We start from the raw sequence: 19,651 nt of genomic DNA on the forward strand, positions 1-19,651 counted from the left end.
ACCCCCCCCCCCCCCCAGCTGTGGCCCAACCAATGTATCACTGCTCTTAGAATAAACTTCACTTTTAAACATAGCCTGCAAGGCCCTCTGACCTGGTCCTTACCTAACCCTTCTCAACAAACAAGTAAAATACATATAGTATGTTAGATAATGATAAGTTCTATGGAGAAACAACAATGAAAAAGACTAGAACAAGGGGTGAGACAATTCTGGTAGCAGGGGGTTTGTTATTTAAATCAAGTGGTCAGGAAAGGCTTTCCCCATAATGTGACAATAGTCAGAGGCCTGAAGGAGGCAAGGAAATGGGTAATATTTATTTATTAAGTGATCTCCACTTTGCTCACTCTACTCCAGCCAAATCTGCCTTCCCTCTGAACCAGTGTTCTTTCTCCCCTCTGCGTATTGCCCTGGCTTCCTTCTATCTAAAACGCCCCCAATCCATTCTTCTTCTGGTTAACTTCTACTCCTGCAGTTCCTGGAAACAGCTGGCACAGATGTGGAGCCAAGTGATTTGCATCATCAAGGCGCAGTTTAGAGTTCACATCCTCAGCATTCCCTGACACTCCCCCAGCCCTCTTCCCTAATTCCCTTCCAAAGCTCCAAAGATAGTACTTTACAGCACTTGTTTCAAACTGTAACTAAGTTTTTGAATTATGGGTCATCCTGAACGTCTGATTCTCCAGACAAGCCCCGGGAGGGTAGGGCTCTGACGTATCCCCAGTGCCTAGCACCGCGCTTGGCACATAATAGGGTGGGTGGGGTGGGAGTCCTGGATTCAAAACTGGACTCAACACAAGGAACTGCACACAGGAGGTGAGCCCACTGTCATTTCTGTGCGACCCAGATAACTGCTGCTTGTCTGAGTGACTGGCCGATCGACCAACCAGCAGCGAGGGCTGTAGTCTCTCTGAGCTGCCTCGGTGCGGAGTCCCCGACCTCACACACTTAGGATCCAGTAGTGAGGCTCAGGGTCACTGGACCTCGAGCCCCCAGTCCCCAAGAGCGCATTTCCAACCCTGAGGCCCGACCTGCAGGTTCCGGGTGATAAGGTGCAGCTTCTCTTCAGGGCTCGGAGCGTCCCCCATGGCTCCGTCGCCCCTATCTCCCGCGCTCAGCCCAGCACCGCGCCGCTTCCTCGGTCGCCGCCGCCGCCGCGTGCCGGGAACTGTCACGCGGGCCCAGTTAGGTTGCATCAGCTGAGCTCGTCGCTCGGCTTCCTCGGCCTGAACCCTCAGCCTAAGAGCGGACAGGAAGGAGCCAGGACCAACTGAGAGTCGAGCGGGTCGATGAGAGGAGAAAGGGGCGGAGCCAGCAGGCCAGCCAGGAGGTACGGAGGGCGGAGTTGCGGCGCCTGCGCGGGGCACAACCCCCTGAGGGGCGGGGCGGTTTCCTGCCAATCACTGCCCATTTGCCCTCCCCCTTGCGCTGGCCCGGCAGCCTCGGGTGGGGGAGGTCGGGGAGGGGGCGATAAAATGGCGCAGGGGGCGGAGTGAGACGCAGTCGTTCGCTCAGGCTTCGGCCCCGCTTCCGGAGGTGAAGAGCGGGAGGGATGAGGGGGTCTGCGTTCCCGGCTGGGAGGGGGATGGGGGTGCCTGTTGCTTCTCCAGGGGGCTCTATATGCCGGTCCACCCCGCTGAAGGGCTGGAAGGCTTCACCCTGCTGGGAGAGGGCTGGTTGTCGTTCCTGAGGTGATGGCGGCAGGAGGGGGAGTGTCCCTGCGCCCCACCTCCACGTCGGCGGGAGGTAGATGTCTCTCACCCTGCTGTGGAAGAGGGAGACCGTCGGGTCACCTGTGAGGCGGGCAGCGTTGTCAGTCTCCCTGCCCAGTGGGGGTGGGGGGGATGGATGTGTTAGGGGGTTTGGGAGTGCCGCTGCCCCTGCCCCACTTGAGGGGGGGTTGTTGCTAGGGAGAAGATCTTCCCGCCGCGCCTAGCGGGTGGGGGAGGGAGAGGATGGCCCACCCCTCGGGCTGACAGGGCCTCGGTCTCACCGAGGTGTGGGTGTGGGTGGCTACCCTCCGGGGAGCGGTGCACCGCGCAGGCCTGCGTAGGGGTCGGTTTGGCGCCTGCGGGGGGAGGGGCGGGGAGCCACCCCGCGCTTCTCCCGCCTTCCGCGGGGAGGCGGGAATTCTCGGTGTTTTTGGGGGAGGGAGGAGGGAAGTGCGAAGGCCCAGCCCCGATGCAGATGCCGTGCTGAGGCTGTCGGGTTTCTGGGGGAGAGAGCAGGGGGCAGCCCAAGGAGTATCCTACGAAGGGTGGACTTGGGTTACCCTTCCTCTTGGCTCTCGGGACGGGAGCTGCTACCGGTTTCGTCCAGGGCGGGAGGGAAGGCAGCTGACACTCCAGGGTGGGCCCTGGAGAAAGGAAAGAAGTGGTTGAACTGCGTATAGGCTGATCTCCAGTTTCTTGTGAATTTGTTAGAGGTTGCAAGCTTTAGCTATCGTGTGTAAATTATCTATAAAACATTTTCTTTTTAAAAAGAAACCTGTTGCTGTAGCTTAGTAATATTTAGTTTCAATGCCCCTGTGGGATGAGAATCTTGGACTCCATATCTAGTGAAATGTTAACGTAAAGCAGAGATTTCCAGCCCTAAGTTGTTTTTCTGTCCTATAGTATTTCCATTTACTTCAGAGGAAGTTGCAGAATTCTTACAGATAATTTCAGTTCACTTTGATTATTTTGAATGTTATGTCCATTTTATGGAGTGATAAAGCCTAGGGAGTGCCTTTTATGCTGTTCCGGTATTGCGTGTGGGGAAAGTTGGAAATCGAAGGCCTGTCCCTTGGAAATCATCTTTGTCCTTGACCATACTTATCAGATCTAGCTTGCCCTTGGTCATACTTATCAGATCTATCTTGGTAATGGTCTTGGGTTAAGAACCTTGAAGGAGGGATGCAGAGTTGTGTCTGGTGTTGGAATTTTAAGGCTTTGTGCTCTAAGGCAATAGGTTTTCTTAGGTAGGATAAAAATAGCAAGGAACCAGTTTCTGAGGTTGCAGCTAGGTGGTTAGAGAACAGAGCATGGGGGTGGTAAACTGAAGTGTGAAGAAGGGGGTGGACAGGTGAGAGAGATGTGGAAGGACAGAATAGGGTCACAGGAGGGATGGGGAGCAGGATGGGAGATGGGGAAAATATGCTTCCCTTAAAAATAAAGAGATCCTTATTTTAGGTGGAAGTTACAAAGCAAGTGCCAAGAAAGGCAGTTAATGGTAGAATGGCTGTCTTGTGGAAATTCACTTTAGATCTTAATGTTATCTGAGATTGCCCCCCTCTTGCAAATTCATTGTATATCAGCTTTAATTAGCATAGGGCTTTTAGGTGTAGAATGCTTTCATAAATATCCCTTCATTTGATCCACATGATGATCTGTGTTTGAAGTTAACAGCATATAATTGTATCCTCCATTTTTCAGATGACTGTTCTCATCTGAATTGTGGTTCAGGGACTTGAAGTGACTTGTGAGGTCTCTGAATTTTATATATTTATTTCTTTAAGGATTTTATTTATTTATTTGACAGAGATCACAAGTAGGCAGAGATAAAGGAGGAAGCAGGCTCCCCTGTGGGAGCCGATGTGGGGCTCGATCCCAGGATCCTGGGATCAGGAGCCTGGAATCAGGACCCCAGGACCCGAGCTGAAGGCAGAGGCTTCAACCCACTGAGCCACCCAGGTGCCCCGAGGTCTCTGAATTTTAGTTCAGTCCCTCTATATAGGACATGTCAGTACCCATTAATTCGAATGATTTGCCTGATATTTCAGATGTCCACACAGCCTGGTCTTTATTTTTTTTATTTTTATTTTTTTAAAAATTTTATTCATTTATTTGACAGACAGAGATCACAAGTAGGCAGAGAGGCAGGCAGAGAGAGAGGAGGAAGCAGGCTCCCCGCTGAGCAGAGAGCCCGATGTGGGGCTTGATCTCAGAACCCTGGGATCATGACCTGAGCCGAAGGCAGAGGCTTTAACCCACTGAGCCACCCAGGCGCCCCCAGCCTGGTCTTAATTAATTCAATGGCAGTATGGTTGAACTAGAAGAGATTAGAGTATACCAGATAATTTCTTAACAATCAAGGACCTAGGGAAAATTCTCAATCAGATTAGCATTCTTTCTTACCATTCCTATGCTTCCTTGAGACTCCTCAGGGTCAAGGAGTTGATGATAGTGGGAAGAAATAGAAACTATAGCCACTACTTCCTGAGCTTTTCCATTGTGCTTGTAGTACTACTCAGTGCTTTGTGTTCATGGTCTCATTTAATTCTGGCAACAACACTATGAGATAGCTACTGTGATGGTCCCTGTTGTGTAGGAGAGGACATTTGCAACTACAGAATGTAATCATATTTCTCTAATGACTTATTAATTTAAAATTTTTTTAAATTATTAAATATTTTAAGCATATAAGGTTTATAGGAAATAACATAATGCTACTATTATACACACACCATTCAGCTTTATTTTATTGATGTAGGCAGGCTGAATTGGAGCACTGGGGGCGGGGGTCCTTCTAATACCAGTTGACTGGGGTCCTTGGCTTTGTTCAGGATAAGAATCATATGGGAGCCAGGAGGAAGTGAGAACAGAGTTCGCTGAATAGTTAAGTGATAGAGGATAGCAGTTAGAGTGTCTGGGAGACTCCAAAAATGAAAAGTAAGTTACTCTGTCACTTGGGGTTATGGTTTCATATTGGAAAGGGTCCAGGGTTCATGTTCCTTCAGGAACCCAAGGAAGCCTCTAATCAAAGGTGAGTGTCAGGAGAATAGTAGGTGTTATTCCATAAATCACTGAAGGTAGGGGGTATTGATGCCAGTGTCAGGCAAGGTTTGTTTGAAGCTGATGTCTGTGAACCTGTTTGGGATCGGTTCTTCTTAGATGTTATCAGGTGTTTGGGGCCTAGGATGGAACTTAGAGAATGATTAACTTTCTTGTCTCCCTTTGGAGTGGCAACATAGCTTCTTTGTTTTATTCAGATGCAAAATGTAGACCTTGAAACAGGACTTAGCACAAGAACAGCAGAAATGGAATCTTTCTAAAATGGTATCCCTGCCCCCCCCCTTTTTTAAAATTTTTTAAGCCCCTACACGGGGCCTGAACTCACAACCCTGAGATCAAGACCTGAGCTGCTATCAAGAGTTGGTTGCTTAACCAACTGAGGCACCCAGGCCTCTGGCATATATATATTTGATTTTTTTTTAAGATTTTATTTATTTATTTGACAGAGAGATCACAAGTAGGCAGAGAGGCAGGCAGAGAGAGAAAGGAGGAAGCAGGCTCTCCGAGGAGCAGAGAGCACGATGCGGGGCTAGATCCCAGGACCCTGGGATCATGACCTGAGTGGAAGGCAGAGACTTTAACCCACTGAGCCACCTAGGTGCCCCTGATTTTTTTTTTCTTTTAAAGATTTTATTTATTTATTTGCCAGAGAGAGACAGCGAGAAAGGGAACACAAGCAGGGGAATGGGAGAGGGAGAAGCAGGCTTCCTGTCACGCAGGGAGCCCAGTGTGGGTCTCGAACCCAGGACCGAGTTCATGAGGTGAGCCGAAAGTAGACACTTAATGACTGACCCACCCTGGCTCCCTGCATACTGATTTTTTTTTTTTTAAAGATTTTATTTATTTATTTGACAGAGATCACAGGTAGGCAGAGAGAGATTGGAGGAAAGCAAGCGCCCCATGGAACAGAGAGCCCGATGAGGGGCTCTATCCCAAGACCCTGGTATCATGACCTGAGCCTAAGGCAGAGGCTTTAACCCACTGAGCCACCCAGGTGCCCCATTTTTTTTTTTAATCTTTTTTGTTTATTTGATAGAGAAACACGGCAAGAAAGAGAACACAAGCAAGGAGAGCAGGAGAGGGAGAATCAGGCTTCCCTTTGAGCAGGGAGTGTGATGTGGGGCTCGATCCCAGGACCCTCTGATCATGACCCAAGCCAAAGACTGACGCTTAACTACTGAGCCACCTAGGCGCACCCTGATTTTTTTTTTTTATCTTTAAAAATAAGACATTTATAAAATAATTGCATACCTGAACCATGTGTTTTACAGTAAGGAATCCTTTTTATTTCTAGATGAAATGATGTGATGCCTGGGATTTGCTTCACAATAATCCCATAAAGGGGCAACTGGGTGGCTCAGTTGGTTAAGCAGCTGCCTGTGGCTCAGGGTCCTAGGATCTAGCCCCACATGAGGCTCCTGGCTCAGCGGGAAGCCTGCTTCTCACTCTCCCTCTGCTATTCCCCCTGCTTGAGGGTGCACGCTCTCTCTCTCTCTCTCTCAAAACAAATAAATCTTTAAAAACAAAACAAAGCAAGGTAATCTGATGAAGTTGGGGAACGAATGGGATAAGATTTGCTATGGGTTGATAGTTGTTGGCATTGTGGTGGGCATATGGGGGTTTGTTATACTGTTGTTACGTTTGTGTATGTTGTAAGTTACGTGTAATAAAAAGCCTTTTTAAAATGAGGAAATAAAATTGTGGAGAGAATGACTTGGGTAAATTAAAAATTATATATATGCATGTGTATGTGTGTGTTTACACACAATATTGTTTTGCATGCTTTTGCTCCCAAACATTGGAACATTCTCTGAAAGAAGCTCAGAAGAGCCAGCTCTGTGTCTCTGGATGTCATGTGGTATAGAGATTGATGCTTTCAGTTGTTGTGAAGGATATTGGCCCTGTGCATGCACAATCAAGTTTGCGAGTAACGATGTTTTTCTTCCAGTGAGATTTGGCCACGAGATTTGGCCACATTCAGGGATATCTCTCATCTTCTATTCTACCTGGGAAGTCAAGGGAAACCTGTGTGTAATAAAGTGGCTTAAATTATTTTTGCCAAGGGGGATCAAATGCCCTCTTCAGTCTTTATTTTTCATAGTATATTAGAGAGTGTACTGTAATTAGAAGGCTCCTGCTGTTTGTTGACCCACCCAGGGCATATCTGTGAGAAGGGTAACAGAGAAGACTTTACTTTTGGAATTAGACCTGTGTTTGGATCGTCGTTCTAGCGTTAATAGGTCTGTGTGCTTGGTTGAGTTACTTGATGCTTCTAACTATAGTTCTTAAGAATGAAGATTTATTGAACTCTTCATTGGGTCATGCCAGCTGCTTGAACTGGACCTTCCTTTTGGAAGGAGTTTGAGTGAGAGTGGAGTTAGTGGCTCAGAAAGGGCTTCTCAGAAATAGGGCTGCTTAACATTAGTGCCTGTGATACTTGTGCTTGACACCTATAAGCTTTAGACTTTTTCTTACTGCAGCCTAAAGAAATACTAGAAAATAACCTAGTCACTGGGCAGAGAAAACTACTTTTCTCTTCATAGAGGCACCTGCTTCAATGCCTGCAGTGCCTGGAACTCTCGTAACAATGCTGGAATATTGGTAAAATAACATAAAAAGTCTTAGCAGCCCTAAGTTTAAATAAAAAAGAAAGCTTAGTTTATTTGGCAAGGTCTGTGTTAGTTATGTTGAGGAGTTAAATTAGAAGTTTTAAAATTAAGAAAGGGGGCTTGGGTGGCTTGGTTAAGCAACTGCCTTCGGCTCAGGTCATGATCCCAGAGTCCCTAGATGGAGTCTCTCATCAGACTCCCAGCTCCAGTCGGAGTCTGCTTTTCCCTCTGACTTTCTCTCATGCTCTCTCTCACTATCTCTTTCTCTCAAGAATAAATAAATAAAATCTATTTTTTAAAAAAAGTTTTAAAATGGGGGGCACCTGGGTAGCTCAGTGGGTTGAGCCTCTGCCTTCAGCTCAGGTCATGATCTCAGTGTCCTGGGATCCAGCCCCGCATTGGGCTCTCTGCTTGGCGGGGAGCCCGCTTCCCCCTCTTTCTCTCCCTGCCTCTCTGCTTACTTGTGATCTGTCAAATAAATAAAATCTAAAAAAAAGGTTTTAAAATGTGTTTCACAGTGCCTGGTTTATTATTGGTACTTTATATTTCTTGCTGGCCCATCTCAGAAGATGAGTAAATTTAACTAAGTTTCTTCTTTTAAAAAAAAAAATATTTCTTTCCCCTCCAGTTTTATTGAGATATAATTAATATAGTATATTAGTTTAAGGCATACAGTGTAATGATAAATGTACATACTACTAAATGATTACCACAGTAAGAATAGTTAACATATATCACCTCACATAGTTGGTTTTTTTTTTAAAGATTTTATTTATTTATTTGACAGAGATCACAAGTAGGCAGAGAGGCAGGCAGAGAGAGAGAGAAGAGGAAGCAGGCTCCCTGCTGAGCAGAGAGAGGGATATGGGACTCGATCCCAGGACCCTGAGATCATGACCTGAGCCAAAGGCAGAGGCTTAACCCACTGAGCCACTTGGGCGGCCTCACATAGCTTTTTTCCTTGTAATGAGAACTTTTAAAACCTACTCTCTTAGCAACTTTCAAATATAAAATATAGTATTGTTAACTGTAGTCACCATGTTGTACATTATGTAAATCCTTTCTGAGTCTAAAGTTCTATAATCCTCTCCTTTCTCCAGAACTTTATTGTTCATACCATTTTATATTTTCTCATATTGGTGCATAACTTTTCAATTTATTGCCCTAGGAGGATTATACTTTTTTTTTTTTTTTTTTTTTTTTAAGTAGGCTCCACGCTGGGCTTGGAGCCCAATGTGGGGCTCAAACTCAAAACCGTGAGATCAAGACTTGAGCCCAGATCAAGAGTTGGACACTTAATTGACTGAGCCACCCAGGTACCTAGATTATATGTTCTTTAAGGATGGAAAATGTATCTTTATTTTTTATTTTTAAAGATTTTATTTATTTGAGAGAGAGACAGTGAGAGAGATCATGAGAGGGGAGAAGGTCAGAGAGAGAAGACTGGAGCCCAGGACTCTGGGATTATGACCTGAGCCAAAGGCAAGTTGCTTAACCAACTGAGCCACCCAGGTGCCCTGTATCTTTGTTTTTTAAGAAACATGTTATCTTGCGCAGTGCTCAGAAAATGTCTTCTGAAAGAATGCATGAACTAAAGCTAGAATTCAGGATGTGGAGGGAAAGCGGGGTGGGAAAGTCACAGAAGGCGCTTTCCAAATTATTGAGTTTAGTGTTTAGGCATTTCTTACAGCTTCTCAGACATTGACATGATATGTGAAATACAAGGTTTTAATCACCTTCCCATCTAGAAAATAATTTAGGTCCATCACTGTTTAAAAGCTAGGTTTTAATAGTATAAATAATATACTGATATTCAAGTAGAATGACACTGAAGTCTTCTCTTGACGTCTCTCCGTTCCCTCATAGGTTTTAACAGTCATCAGTTTATATTTTTCTGTTCTTTGCGTTTATATATAAATTGAAAATGAGACTTCATGTTTGATCATGATTAACTTGTAGGTCTTGGTGGAATCTTAGACATTGCCTGGTTCCCATTTTATAAATGAGGAAACAAGTCCAAATGGTTAAGTGGCTTATGCAAATTACCACAGCTGGTTAGTGACAGAACCAGGACTACAAGCAAGATCTCAGTACTCTCAAGCCAGTATTCATCTTGCTGGAGCAAATGATATTCTTAAAGTACAGAATTGTTGGGAGGAAGAAAACTAGTTCCTTAGTTGCATAATTTTTCCTCTAAAGATTTTTTTGATGTTCTTGACTCAAAATCTAACTTTCTGGTATTTAAAAAAAATCAAGATCAAAATTAATAGGTGGAGCACCTTAAAGCATAATACAGTTGACTTTGTAATTAGCAGAGTTGAAAGTGATGAGAAGATCCTCTAATTTTCTTTGTGCCTGCAGGAAGGTGGGAGTCAATCATTTTGACAAGTCTCCTGAAAGGAACAGCTAGCGGGAGCTGAAACCTTTTTCCATTTGGTCTCGTGGCAGAGATCACACCAGCAGCTCCACACAGTATGGAAGACAATTCTTATATTCTTAAAGTTTTGTGTTTTTTTTTTTTTATATTTCAGAAGTTGTACATTTGTTTTTTTCTAAAGTATAAACTATAAGAATCCAAATATTTTACATAATACATATTTGTTTTATTTGTATGTTGTGGATATCATTCCATGGTAGTATATACTGCTCTACTTCATTATGCTTTCAAATAGTTTTAAAGTGTTCCATAGTATGAATGTACCATGATTTCACTGAGCAGTTCTGGTGATGAACATTTAGGTTGTCTCTAATATTTGGCTATTTTAAATAATGTTGCTTTGAACATCCTTATAAATGTATCCATGTGCATTTGTATAGATATTACTGCAGGAAGAATTCACAGAATTGAAATTGTGGGGTCAAATGGTACTGCAGATTACTCTCCACAAGATACTGTGCTGACTTACACTCTTTGATACTGATAGTGTTTGAGGATGCTTGTTTCCTACATCCTTATCAACTTAGATATTATGGCATCTTAATTTTCACTATTTTGTTAGGACGAAAAGTCTGTCACTGTTCTAATGTGTATTTCCATGATTCTGGTAAGGTTAAATATCTTAAAATTATTTCTCATGTTACAAGTCACAATGTAAAGAATTTGAAATATAGGGACACCACCACTGTAGAACAGATAGAGGGGTAATTCGTATTTCTCAGTGAGACTGCCTTTTATTTTTCCAGATATGACGTGCTCACTAATGTCCTCTGAACAGTCTTCTGGAACTTCTCTCTTGCCTAAAGACAGTGCCCCATTTTCTTGGGGTTCTTTGGATGAGGATGGGTTGGATGACTCCTTGCTGGATCTGTGTGAGGGAGAAGAAGATGATGGCCATTTCAGTTTCACGGAAGAAGATATTCAAGAACTCTTGAAGGATGACGACCTTAAAGATGATAGCAGGCATATTGAGAAAGGAGAGAAAGGAAGTCAAATTCTGTTTGACACTTCCCAAGAGAAAAATTCATTGTACAGCTTGGGACCAGTAGCTGAGACCTCCGGCCTCTTAAAACTACCTCAGCTAAGTACATCAGTTGGTCATGGACCAACTCCTACTAAACCATTAAACAGACACTTTGCACTAGAAAAGAATCTTATAAAAATAACAGTTGTTACACCATTTGATCCAACAGTTTGTGATGCTGTGCTTGATAAGGACAAGACTGATTCATTCAAAGATACTGAAAAACCTTCCTCCCCTGGGGAAGAGATGAGAAAAGATGGTCTTAGCCCAAATGAGAGCAAACTGTGCACTGAGTCTGAAGGGATTGATCCCAGTAATTCTGCTTGGGATGTGCCCCCACTTTCTTCTCCTTCAGACAGTGACTTTGAACAAACTATGTCTGATAAAAATATACTTGAGAGTAAGAGACCTACACCTGTATTCTCTCAGATCGTGGACCATTCAGAGACTCCTAATACGGGGTCATCCTGGAAAAATGGATCACATAAATCAAATTGTGAAGTGAGGTTTCCGGTTTTTTCCAGTTCATCAAACAAAGTAAGTATATTTTTTCAAGGTAGATAGAAAAGTTATTTTCATTTAAAGCTGTATAGTAGAAATTTGTATTCATCAAACAAATTGGGATTTGAATCCTGACTAGAACTGTGACCTTGGGAAAAGTGTTTAGCCTCTCTGTTTCCTCATATTTCTTACCCATATATTGTGTTAAATATTACTTCACAGTATAGTAAGGATTAATGATATAATATATTTATAGTAATTGATATATAATAATAAATTATTACTTACTGAATAATTACTAAGGTAATGATGATTTTACTACTATTTCCCCTTTCTTTGTGTTTCAGCTTAATTCTCAATCTCTGGTGCCATATTAAACGAGGCACAGCACCTGATCAGCTCCTGAAAAGCTGAAAAAGCTTAGGCAATTTACCTAACCTCTTTGAACCTGATTCCCTATTTATCAAATGGACATACCACTTACGGTTTCTTTCTTTTCCTTAAAATTATAATCACTATCTCATTTAAAGTATCTGTCATTGTGCCTGGTACATAGGAGGGTTCAGAAATATGCCTCTGTAGCCTTTATTAAGAATATGTCCATAAATAGTGTTTTCAGCTTTGTCCTTAAAATTATCTTTCCTTCTACTCTGAACGAAAGCAGGATGTTCTTGACAAGGATTCGGGGAGGCTGAAAGTCAATGAGAGAAGACTAGTCAAAGTCCCTCCAGTTCTACAAAACAAAAGGAGGTAACAAAATGATAATATTCTAATTTCTGTTGGTTCTCTTCAATTTCTTTCTTCCCCACCTCAGTTCTCCCTTAGTGTAAAACCATGTACCAGATGTAAGCATACTTTTAAGTGCTGGGACCGCTAATGTGTTAGCTGTGTGACCTTGGGCAAGTCACGTGACCTGTGACTTCAGTTTGTCTGTCAACAAATGAGGCTAATGATGCCTTCTCTGCTGCCTCACAAGTTATTTTGGGAGTAAAAGAGACTTATTAGTGAAAGCACTATATAAATGTAAGATTTCTTTTCCTGGGCATCCGGAAACTTGGTCATAGATATGACAGGAGGTTAGAATAATTTTTTTTTTAACGATTTTATTTATTTTTATTTGACAGAGATCACAAGCAGGCAGAGAGGCAAGGCGGAGGCGGGAGGGTGGAGTTGGGGGGAAAGCAGGTTCCCCGCTGAGCAGAGGGACTCAATTCCAGGACCCTGAGATCATGACCTGAGCCAAAGACAGAGGCTTAACCCACTGAGCCACCCAGGAGCCCCTAATTATTTAACACAGATATTAAAATACAGTTATGTAGAAAATCCTTTTATTATCTCTCCCAACTTGAATGCAATTGTCCTTGGGGAAAAATTCTAGTAGAGATTGCAGATTTGGGTCATCTTTTTGGTCTGTTCTCTTGTTGCCAGGAGATGGCAGTGTCTCTACATGGGCCTTCTCAATTAACAAAGCTGTTTTTTAGGTTGAGTCAGATTGGCTTCCTTATAATGTAATTTAAAAATTTTTTTTGATTACACAGATACTAAGTCTTTCTGCTTGAAGTTTTTTATTTTTTTTTAAGATTTTTATTTAAGATTTTATGTATTTATTTGACAGAGAAAGAGAGAGGAAGAGAGTGCACAAGTAAGGGGGAGTGACAGGCAGAGGGAGAGGGAGAAGCAGATTCACTGCCGAGAAGAGAGCCCAATGCAGGGCTCCATCCTAGGACTCTGGGATCATGACCTGAGCCAAAGGCAGATGCTTAACTGACTGAACCTCCCATGCACCCCACTGCTTTAAATTTTCAAAAATATATTTAAAATAAGGCTAAAGTCCCCTTTGACTATGCTCCCTGATGCCAGTTTTTTGTTTTTTGGTTTTTTTTGTTTGTTTTGTTTTGTTTGCATAATTGAGGGAAACTTTGTGACTTAACTTACAGTGGAAATTATACCAAGGAGCCAAGTGAGGCTACTTGGGACAGTTATGTACTTATTATCTCAATATTCTCTTCCACTGACTCCACAGTTACCAGTGCAGTAAGGATGAGCAAGGGCCAGACATTGTTCTTGCCGAGGTCACCAGTGTTCTAATTGCCACATCCAGCTGGTTCTTTTTAGTCTTTATCTCATTAAGTTTTTCTGTGGCTCTGTCAAGTTAGCTATGTCCTGATTAACCTTGAATTACTCAACAAGTGCTTTCTTTCTCTAGGGACTAGATAATCTTCACTTTTTTACGCCTTGTTAGCAGGAGTTTGTATCTGTTTCTCATCTTCCCTTTTACCTTATCTCCATGCTTGATTTCAGCGATATACTGTGTGATTGATAATGTTTTCTGTCACTGGATCTTAAAAGAGTATTTTGCCTCCGAAAGTTAGTTGTTCTAACTAATCAGCAATATATGAGTTCTCTCTACAAAGCACTATACTCATGGTTCTAATGGACTGTTTTTCCTCCTGATTTGCTTTGTTCAAGGACTAATGTTTCGACGTTTTCACAGTCAGATCTAGAAAAGCAGAAGGAAAGTTATCTCAAGGAAGTCATTGCTCATATAACATGCCCGAAGGACGCTAACCAAGGTAACATGGTAGAATGGCCTGTAAAAGATGTGATGGGATTTTTCTTTTTTCCAGTGTAATATGAATTAAACTGGGAGATTATTTTTATTTTTCTTAAATTGATGAGAGAGAGAACTTTCTTACCCACAGATTTTTACTTGAAGGGATTACCTAACCAAATAAGATCCTAAGTGGTTTGGCTAACCAGTATTAGAGGGGATCTAAGGAGACTCATACCAGTACATGAAGAGTGCTTCCCCCATGGTTGAGGGTTGTAACCAGACCCATAGTTTTTGGATAGGGAATTTTTTGTTGGAAAAATAGAAGTGGATGACCAGGGGCTGCTTAGTAATCGTTAGTTTTTTATTTAGAATTATTTCTTTTCCCTGTTTCCTTTAGGATTTAAATGTAAAAAGCAAGCATTTCAAATACCATTTTGCATCTTGACATTTGAATAAAAGCTCTTAAAAGGTTTTGACTACCTTCCAAATTCTTCAAGCTGACTTCTCCCTGGCTCACTAAAAGCTCTTAGAAACCAAAATGACTGTATTCTTTCTTCAGCCCTCAAGAGATTATTATTGTCTATGTTATTACTCATTCTGGACTAGTAGCTGATGGTAAATGGAGGGGAACTTGTGGCCTCTAATGAAGGTGCCAAGATCAGAGAGGTACTGATAAAAGGATTCTTTCTCATAAAGATTGCTCCATATTCCGTCATCTTCAGCTTCTTTGTTCATTAAGCAAGGCTTTCTCAACCACTTTCAGTGGTGCTAGGTTTGAAGATTAGGGATTGGAAATATAAAGAGGACCGAAGTAGGGTCCTGGCTCTCTAGGAATTGATAGTTCACAGAAGGAAAAGATAATTATACCACAATATTGATTAGAATATCTCTAATCAGTAGAGATATAATTCTAATAGAATTATGTATAAAATGCACTAGGAGCAAGGAAGAAGCACTTCTGTTTGTGTTTGGGGAAAGTAGAAGATGGGGAAGAGGGATGCTCTAGCTAGTCTCCATGGGTAAGATAATTGTGTTACTAAGAGATCTGTCATAAATCACCAGGAAGAGTTTTAGGGGAACTTTTGGCTAAAAGATTCAGAGAAAATGCCCCTTTCCTTACAAATCTTTAATTATTTAGTAGTTTTAGAACTACATCGGCCAGAAGAATTTTTCATTCCAGGTCCTTTTATTTTTTAGTCACAGATTTCATTAAGCATTCAAATGCTACTACTTGTTCTGATTGCTCAGCCCTTTGTGAGTGCTCTTTGTTTGAACTATTTTAAAGGTCTGGTGGAACTAGAGACACTCCTCTCCTTGGAGAGGGGCTTGGACCCTCTTCACCTGGGTGATTGATTGGAGGGGCAGATTAAAAGAACTTTGTGTATGTTTAACCTCTGTGGAAGAGACTTGGACATTGCTTTTCCCTCTCTGAAGTGACTTTCTTTTACGTCCTAGGCAATTTGGAATGATGATATCCAATTATATTTTCCTTTCTCATTTGGGGCATTTAGAAAAGAAAATTTCACAAGAAAAGCTGTGAGCAGCTGCTCATGTTTGTAGCATCTTTTCCTGTCTCTTTCCCATTCAGCAGTCCTTCTCCCACTATACCATAATAATTTATATCCCACGAGGAACAACTAGGATAATGCAGATAGAGTAGACAGCATACTTTAGTGATTGGGAAAGTAAAGTCTAGTTTAGAGTTAACTTCTGAATGCATATTCTAGCTGCAGTGCTTAACTGGCTGTGTGACCATGAGCCAATAAAACTCCGTTTTCTCATTTGCAAAATGGGTATAATTATGAGGCTTAACAATATGTGAAAATTTAGGTACAAATGTAATGATAGAACAGTACCTAGCCATGGTTGCCAACATCTGTTGAATACTTGGTATTATTTGCAAGAAAGGGTATCCTTTCACACTGAAGTTTTTATAGGTGAAATTGTGTGATGCCAGGTACTGGTTTTCAATTTTGAAAAAACAACAACAACAAAAAAAACTAAAAAACTGAAACCGTGAAAAATTAGAGGAAACAGCTTTAACAAAATGTTGGTGAATGAAGCTCAGTAATAGTTATGTGTGGATTCATTATGTTATTTTCTACTTTGTATTTGAAAAAATAACCATAATAAAAAAGGTTTTTTTTTTTTTAAGTGCATCTTTTAGGGGATTCCTTTTTAATGTCTAAGAATTGTGAACATCACCAGTTACTCTAAAAATTTCACAGGTATCCACTGCTTGCTTCTGCTTTCTAGGAATCTAGTATGATACCATGTTCTTGTGTTCCTTCCCACTGCCCACTATTCGTGCATTCAGAGTTTAAAGATTATATACTCATTTGCAAAGGAAGAGTGGGGGCATATTTCATTGTTCCTCTATTTATATATGAAGTAAAGAGCAGCCAGAAGCAAACAGAGGAAGCATATAGTGCCTCCTGTCCTTTTTGATACTTATAGTGCTATGTCACCTTGGAAAAGTGTAATTGTTCAAGTTCTTTATTAGATACAGAGAAATTAAAATTAGTAGGTTCAAATGTAGTTGCTGCCAATTCAGTTTGAATCCTTTCCATTAGGTTAGTCATCTTTCACTTTATCAATAATGTATATATTATTGATACAGAATATGATAATGTAAATCATCCTTCAACTTCATTATTCTAGTATCTCTTTTTAATTTAATGCCACGTGAGTCTCTTAATAGCATTTAGAAAGAAATACGAACAACTTCTTCCTCACATTCCAGCTCATGGAAAACTTTATATGAAATTATAAATTCTTAGAGTAGTAAAGGCCATTAAGATCATCTCTTTACTCTCTTAATATATAAATCTTTTTTATATATCTTTGTCCAGTGACCATTCAGCCTTTGCTTAGAATTCTAATAATACAAAACTCATTAAATCATGAAGCAGGCCATTCATTGCTTAAAAAATTCTAATTCTTAAGAAAGTTATTTCTTACATTGAGCCGAACTGCTTCCCTGTAGTTTCCAGTGGTAGTTTCTAGTTCAGTCCTCTGGGAACACAAAAAATAGCTATTACCTTCCAAATACTTAATGTAATTTAAGTACCTTTTCATGTTAAATATCTCAGGATTTTTAATGATTAGAAAGTATTATATAATTTATTATTCCTTCTTGGATAATTAGGTTGTCCCATTTTCATTAGTAATGCTGCAGTGAACATTCTGGTCAATAAATATTTATGTACAACTCTTATTTCTATAGGATGAATACCTAGAAGTGGAATTGCTGGGTAAAGTATATAAATATTTTGAAAACCTCTGTTACATGTTACCAGATTGTCCTGCCCCCCAAAATTGTATTAATTTTTATTGTCACCAATTTGATAGGTAAATTTTAACATACTTTGTTTAATAATTAGTGAGGTTAAACACTTTTTATTGATGTTTTTTGAAATATGTATTTAATTATTTAAAAAAATCATCTAATACCTAGTTTGTATTCCAGTTTCCCCAGTTGTCCCAGAAATGTCTTGTATTGTTTAACCAAGGTTCACATGTTTAATTATTGTCTCCTTAGTCAATCCTAATCTAGGTCACTTGTTTGTAGATTGTCTCACATTATGAATTGTGTCTAATTGTTTCCCTGTGGTGTCATTTAACTTGTTCCTCTATTCGCCTGTATTTCCTATGAAATGGAAGTTGGATGTAGAGGAGGGATTAGATTCATAGTAAGCATTTCTGGCTGGTGTAATTCATATGTACTGTTGTGTGTTCATCCTGTATCATACTGGGGGTACCGCCTTATGACAGGTGATCTAATAGTGATGCTAAGTTTGATTACTTGGTTAAAGTGTTAACTGCCATGGGCCACCTGGGTGGCTTAATCCTTATGCGTCTGCCTTCAACTTAGGTCATGATCCCGGGGTCCTGGGATCGATCCCTGCGTGAGGCTCCCTGGTCTGCGGGAAGCCTGCTTCTCCCTTTCCTACTCCCCCTGCTGTGTTCCCTCTTTCACTTTCTCTTTCTGTCAAATAAATAAATAAAATCTTAAAAAAAAACAACAAAACAAATGAGAAACCAACGAGCCTTTTTCCTTCCCTGTAGTCCTGGTAACCACCATACTGCTTTCTGTTTCTATGAATTTGCCTATTTTAGATACTTTGTGTAAGTGGAATCAGACAGTACTCTTCATTTTGTGACTGGCTTATTTCATTTAGCTGTAATGTCCTCAAAGTTCACCGTTGTTGTAGCGGTGCCAGAAGAATTTCCTTCCTTTTTATGGCTGACTAATGTACCACACTTTATCCATTTATCCTTCAATGGACACTTGAGTTGCTTCCACCTCTTGGCTGTTGTGAATGGTACTGCTTTGAACTTGGGTGCTTATCTGCTAGAGATACCTATCTCCTCAAGACCTTGCTTTCAGTTCTTTTGGATTTATGCCCAGAAATACTGTTAGATCATATGGTAATTGTGCTTTGAATTTTTTGAGGAACCTCCTTACTGTTTGACACAGTGGTTGTACTATTTTATAACCCCACCAATAGTGTACAAGGGTTCATTTCTCTACATCCCCACCAACGCTTATTATTTTCTGTTTTCTGGTAGTAGTTGCCTTAAATGGTTGTTCTATCTATATCCGTCAGTATTACAGCTATGTGAATATTGCTCACTGCAAAGTCAGTAGTATACTGTGGTTTCAAACATTTTCTTGAATCGTTTGTTTTTATGGAGTGGTTCATGGCCTCACTTACTTTTTTTTTTAATAAGATTTTATTTATTTATTTGACAGAGATCACAGGTAGTCAGAGTGACAGGCAGAGAGAGAGAGGAGGAGGAAGCAGGCTCCCCACCGAGCAGAGAGCCCGATGTGGGACTCGATCCCAGGACCCTAGAATCATGACCAGAGCCGAAGGCAGAGGCCTTAACCCACTGAGCCACCCAGGCGCCCCAGCCTCACTTACTTTTTAAACTATGAATTAATTTATCACTATTTTTTTTTTACAAATGCAACTTACTTCTTTATCTATGTTGCCTGTGTGTCTGTGTCGTGCCCCTCCACAAATGTTCAGACATACCCAGTAATCTATCCACTCCTTTAAAATTTCTTCTGGAAACCTTTCTAGAGCCTTGTGTTCTGCTCCATTCTATACTGTTTGTTCTCCTATCCAAGTACTAACCAGGCCCGACCCTGCTTAGTTGTTCTCTAGCCTTGCTGCAGAGCTGTCATCCTAGTGTTTGCCTTTGCTGCCCTTCTGGGTTGAATCCTGTTCCTAGATCCCCATTTCTTTTCTTTTTTTTTTTTTTTTTAAGATTTTATTTATTTATTTGACAGAGATCACAAGTAGGTAGAGAGGCAGGCAGAGAGAGAGGAGGAAGCAGGCTCCCCGCAGAGCAGAGAGCCTGATGCGGGGCTCAATCCCAGGACCCTGAGATCATGACCTGAGCCAAAGGCAGAGGCTTTAACCCACTGAGCCACGCAGGCACCCATAAGTCCCCATTTCTTCCTCTTGATCTGTTTTAGTGGAGCACATTCTTTGAGAATTTCTAAGAAAGTGATAGATAAATTTGGGTGGCCCTTCCATATCTGAAAACATCTCTTTCCTCATACTTGATTGGTAGTTTGGTATAGAATTATAAATTCAAAGTCATTTTTCCTCAGAGTTTTGAAGGCATATATCTAATGTTCTTGTTAAGTCTGTTACTGGGGGGCCTGGGTGGCTGAGTGGGTTAAAGCCTCTACCTTCGGCTCAGGTCATGATCCTGGGGTCCTGGGAGCCCCGCATTGGGCTC

The 19,651-nt window shown here is 41.4% G+C and overlaps 2 protein-coding genes across 10 annotated transcripts in view; one reads left to right on the top strand and one right to left on the bottom strand.

The window, feature by feature from the left end:
• YARS1 (tyrosyl-tRNA synthetase 1) overlaps positions 1-1,265 on the bottom strand; it is a 38,289-nt gene extending 37,024 nt beyond the window's left edge. The window contains exon 1 of the mRNA XM_059377131.1: positions 1,029-1,265. Within this exon, the coding sequence (XP_059233114.1) occupies positions 1,029-1,193 (165 nt within the window). The 5' untranslated portion in view covers positions 1,194-1,265. The remainder of the gene's footprint in view (positions 1-1,028) is intronic.
• Positions 1-19,651, top strand: part of S100PBP (S100P binding protein) — a 55,177-nt gene that overhangs the window by 13,506 nt on the left and 22,020 nt on the right. Inside the window, exons 1-6 of one of the 9 annotated variants that reach the window (XM_059377134.1) lie at positions 1,370-1,533; positions 8,585-8,694; positions 9,740-9,850; positions 10,562-11,376; positions 12,002-12,090; positions 13,810-13,913. In XM_059377134.1, coding sequence (XP_059233117.1) covers positions 10,564-11,376; positions 12,002-12,090; positions 13,810-13,913 — 1,006 coding nt within the window. In that variant the 5' untranslated portion in view covers positions 1,370-1,533; positions 8,585-8,694; positions 9,740-9,850; positions 10,562-10,563. Of the gene's footprint in view, positions 1-1,369; positions 1,534-1,554; positions 1,744-8,584; positions 8,695-9,739; positions 9,851-10,561; positions 11,377-12,001; positions 12,091-13,809; positions 13,914-17,120; positions 17,149-19,651 lie in introns of those variants that run through there. The other 8 variants (XM_059377133.1, XM_059377141.1, XM_059377135.1 and 5 more) reach the window with 8 other exon arrangements.

The sequence above is a fragment of the Mustela nigripes genome, chromosome 14, assembly GCF_022355385.1.
Source record: "Mustela nigripes isolate SB6536 chromosome 14, MUSNIG.SB6536, whole genome shotgun sequence".
Lineage (NCBI taxonomy): Eukaryota > Metazoa > Chordata > Mammalia > Carnivora > Mustelidae > Mustela > Mustela nigripes.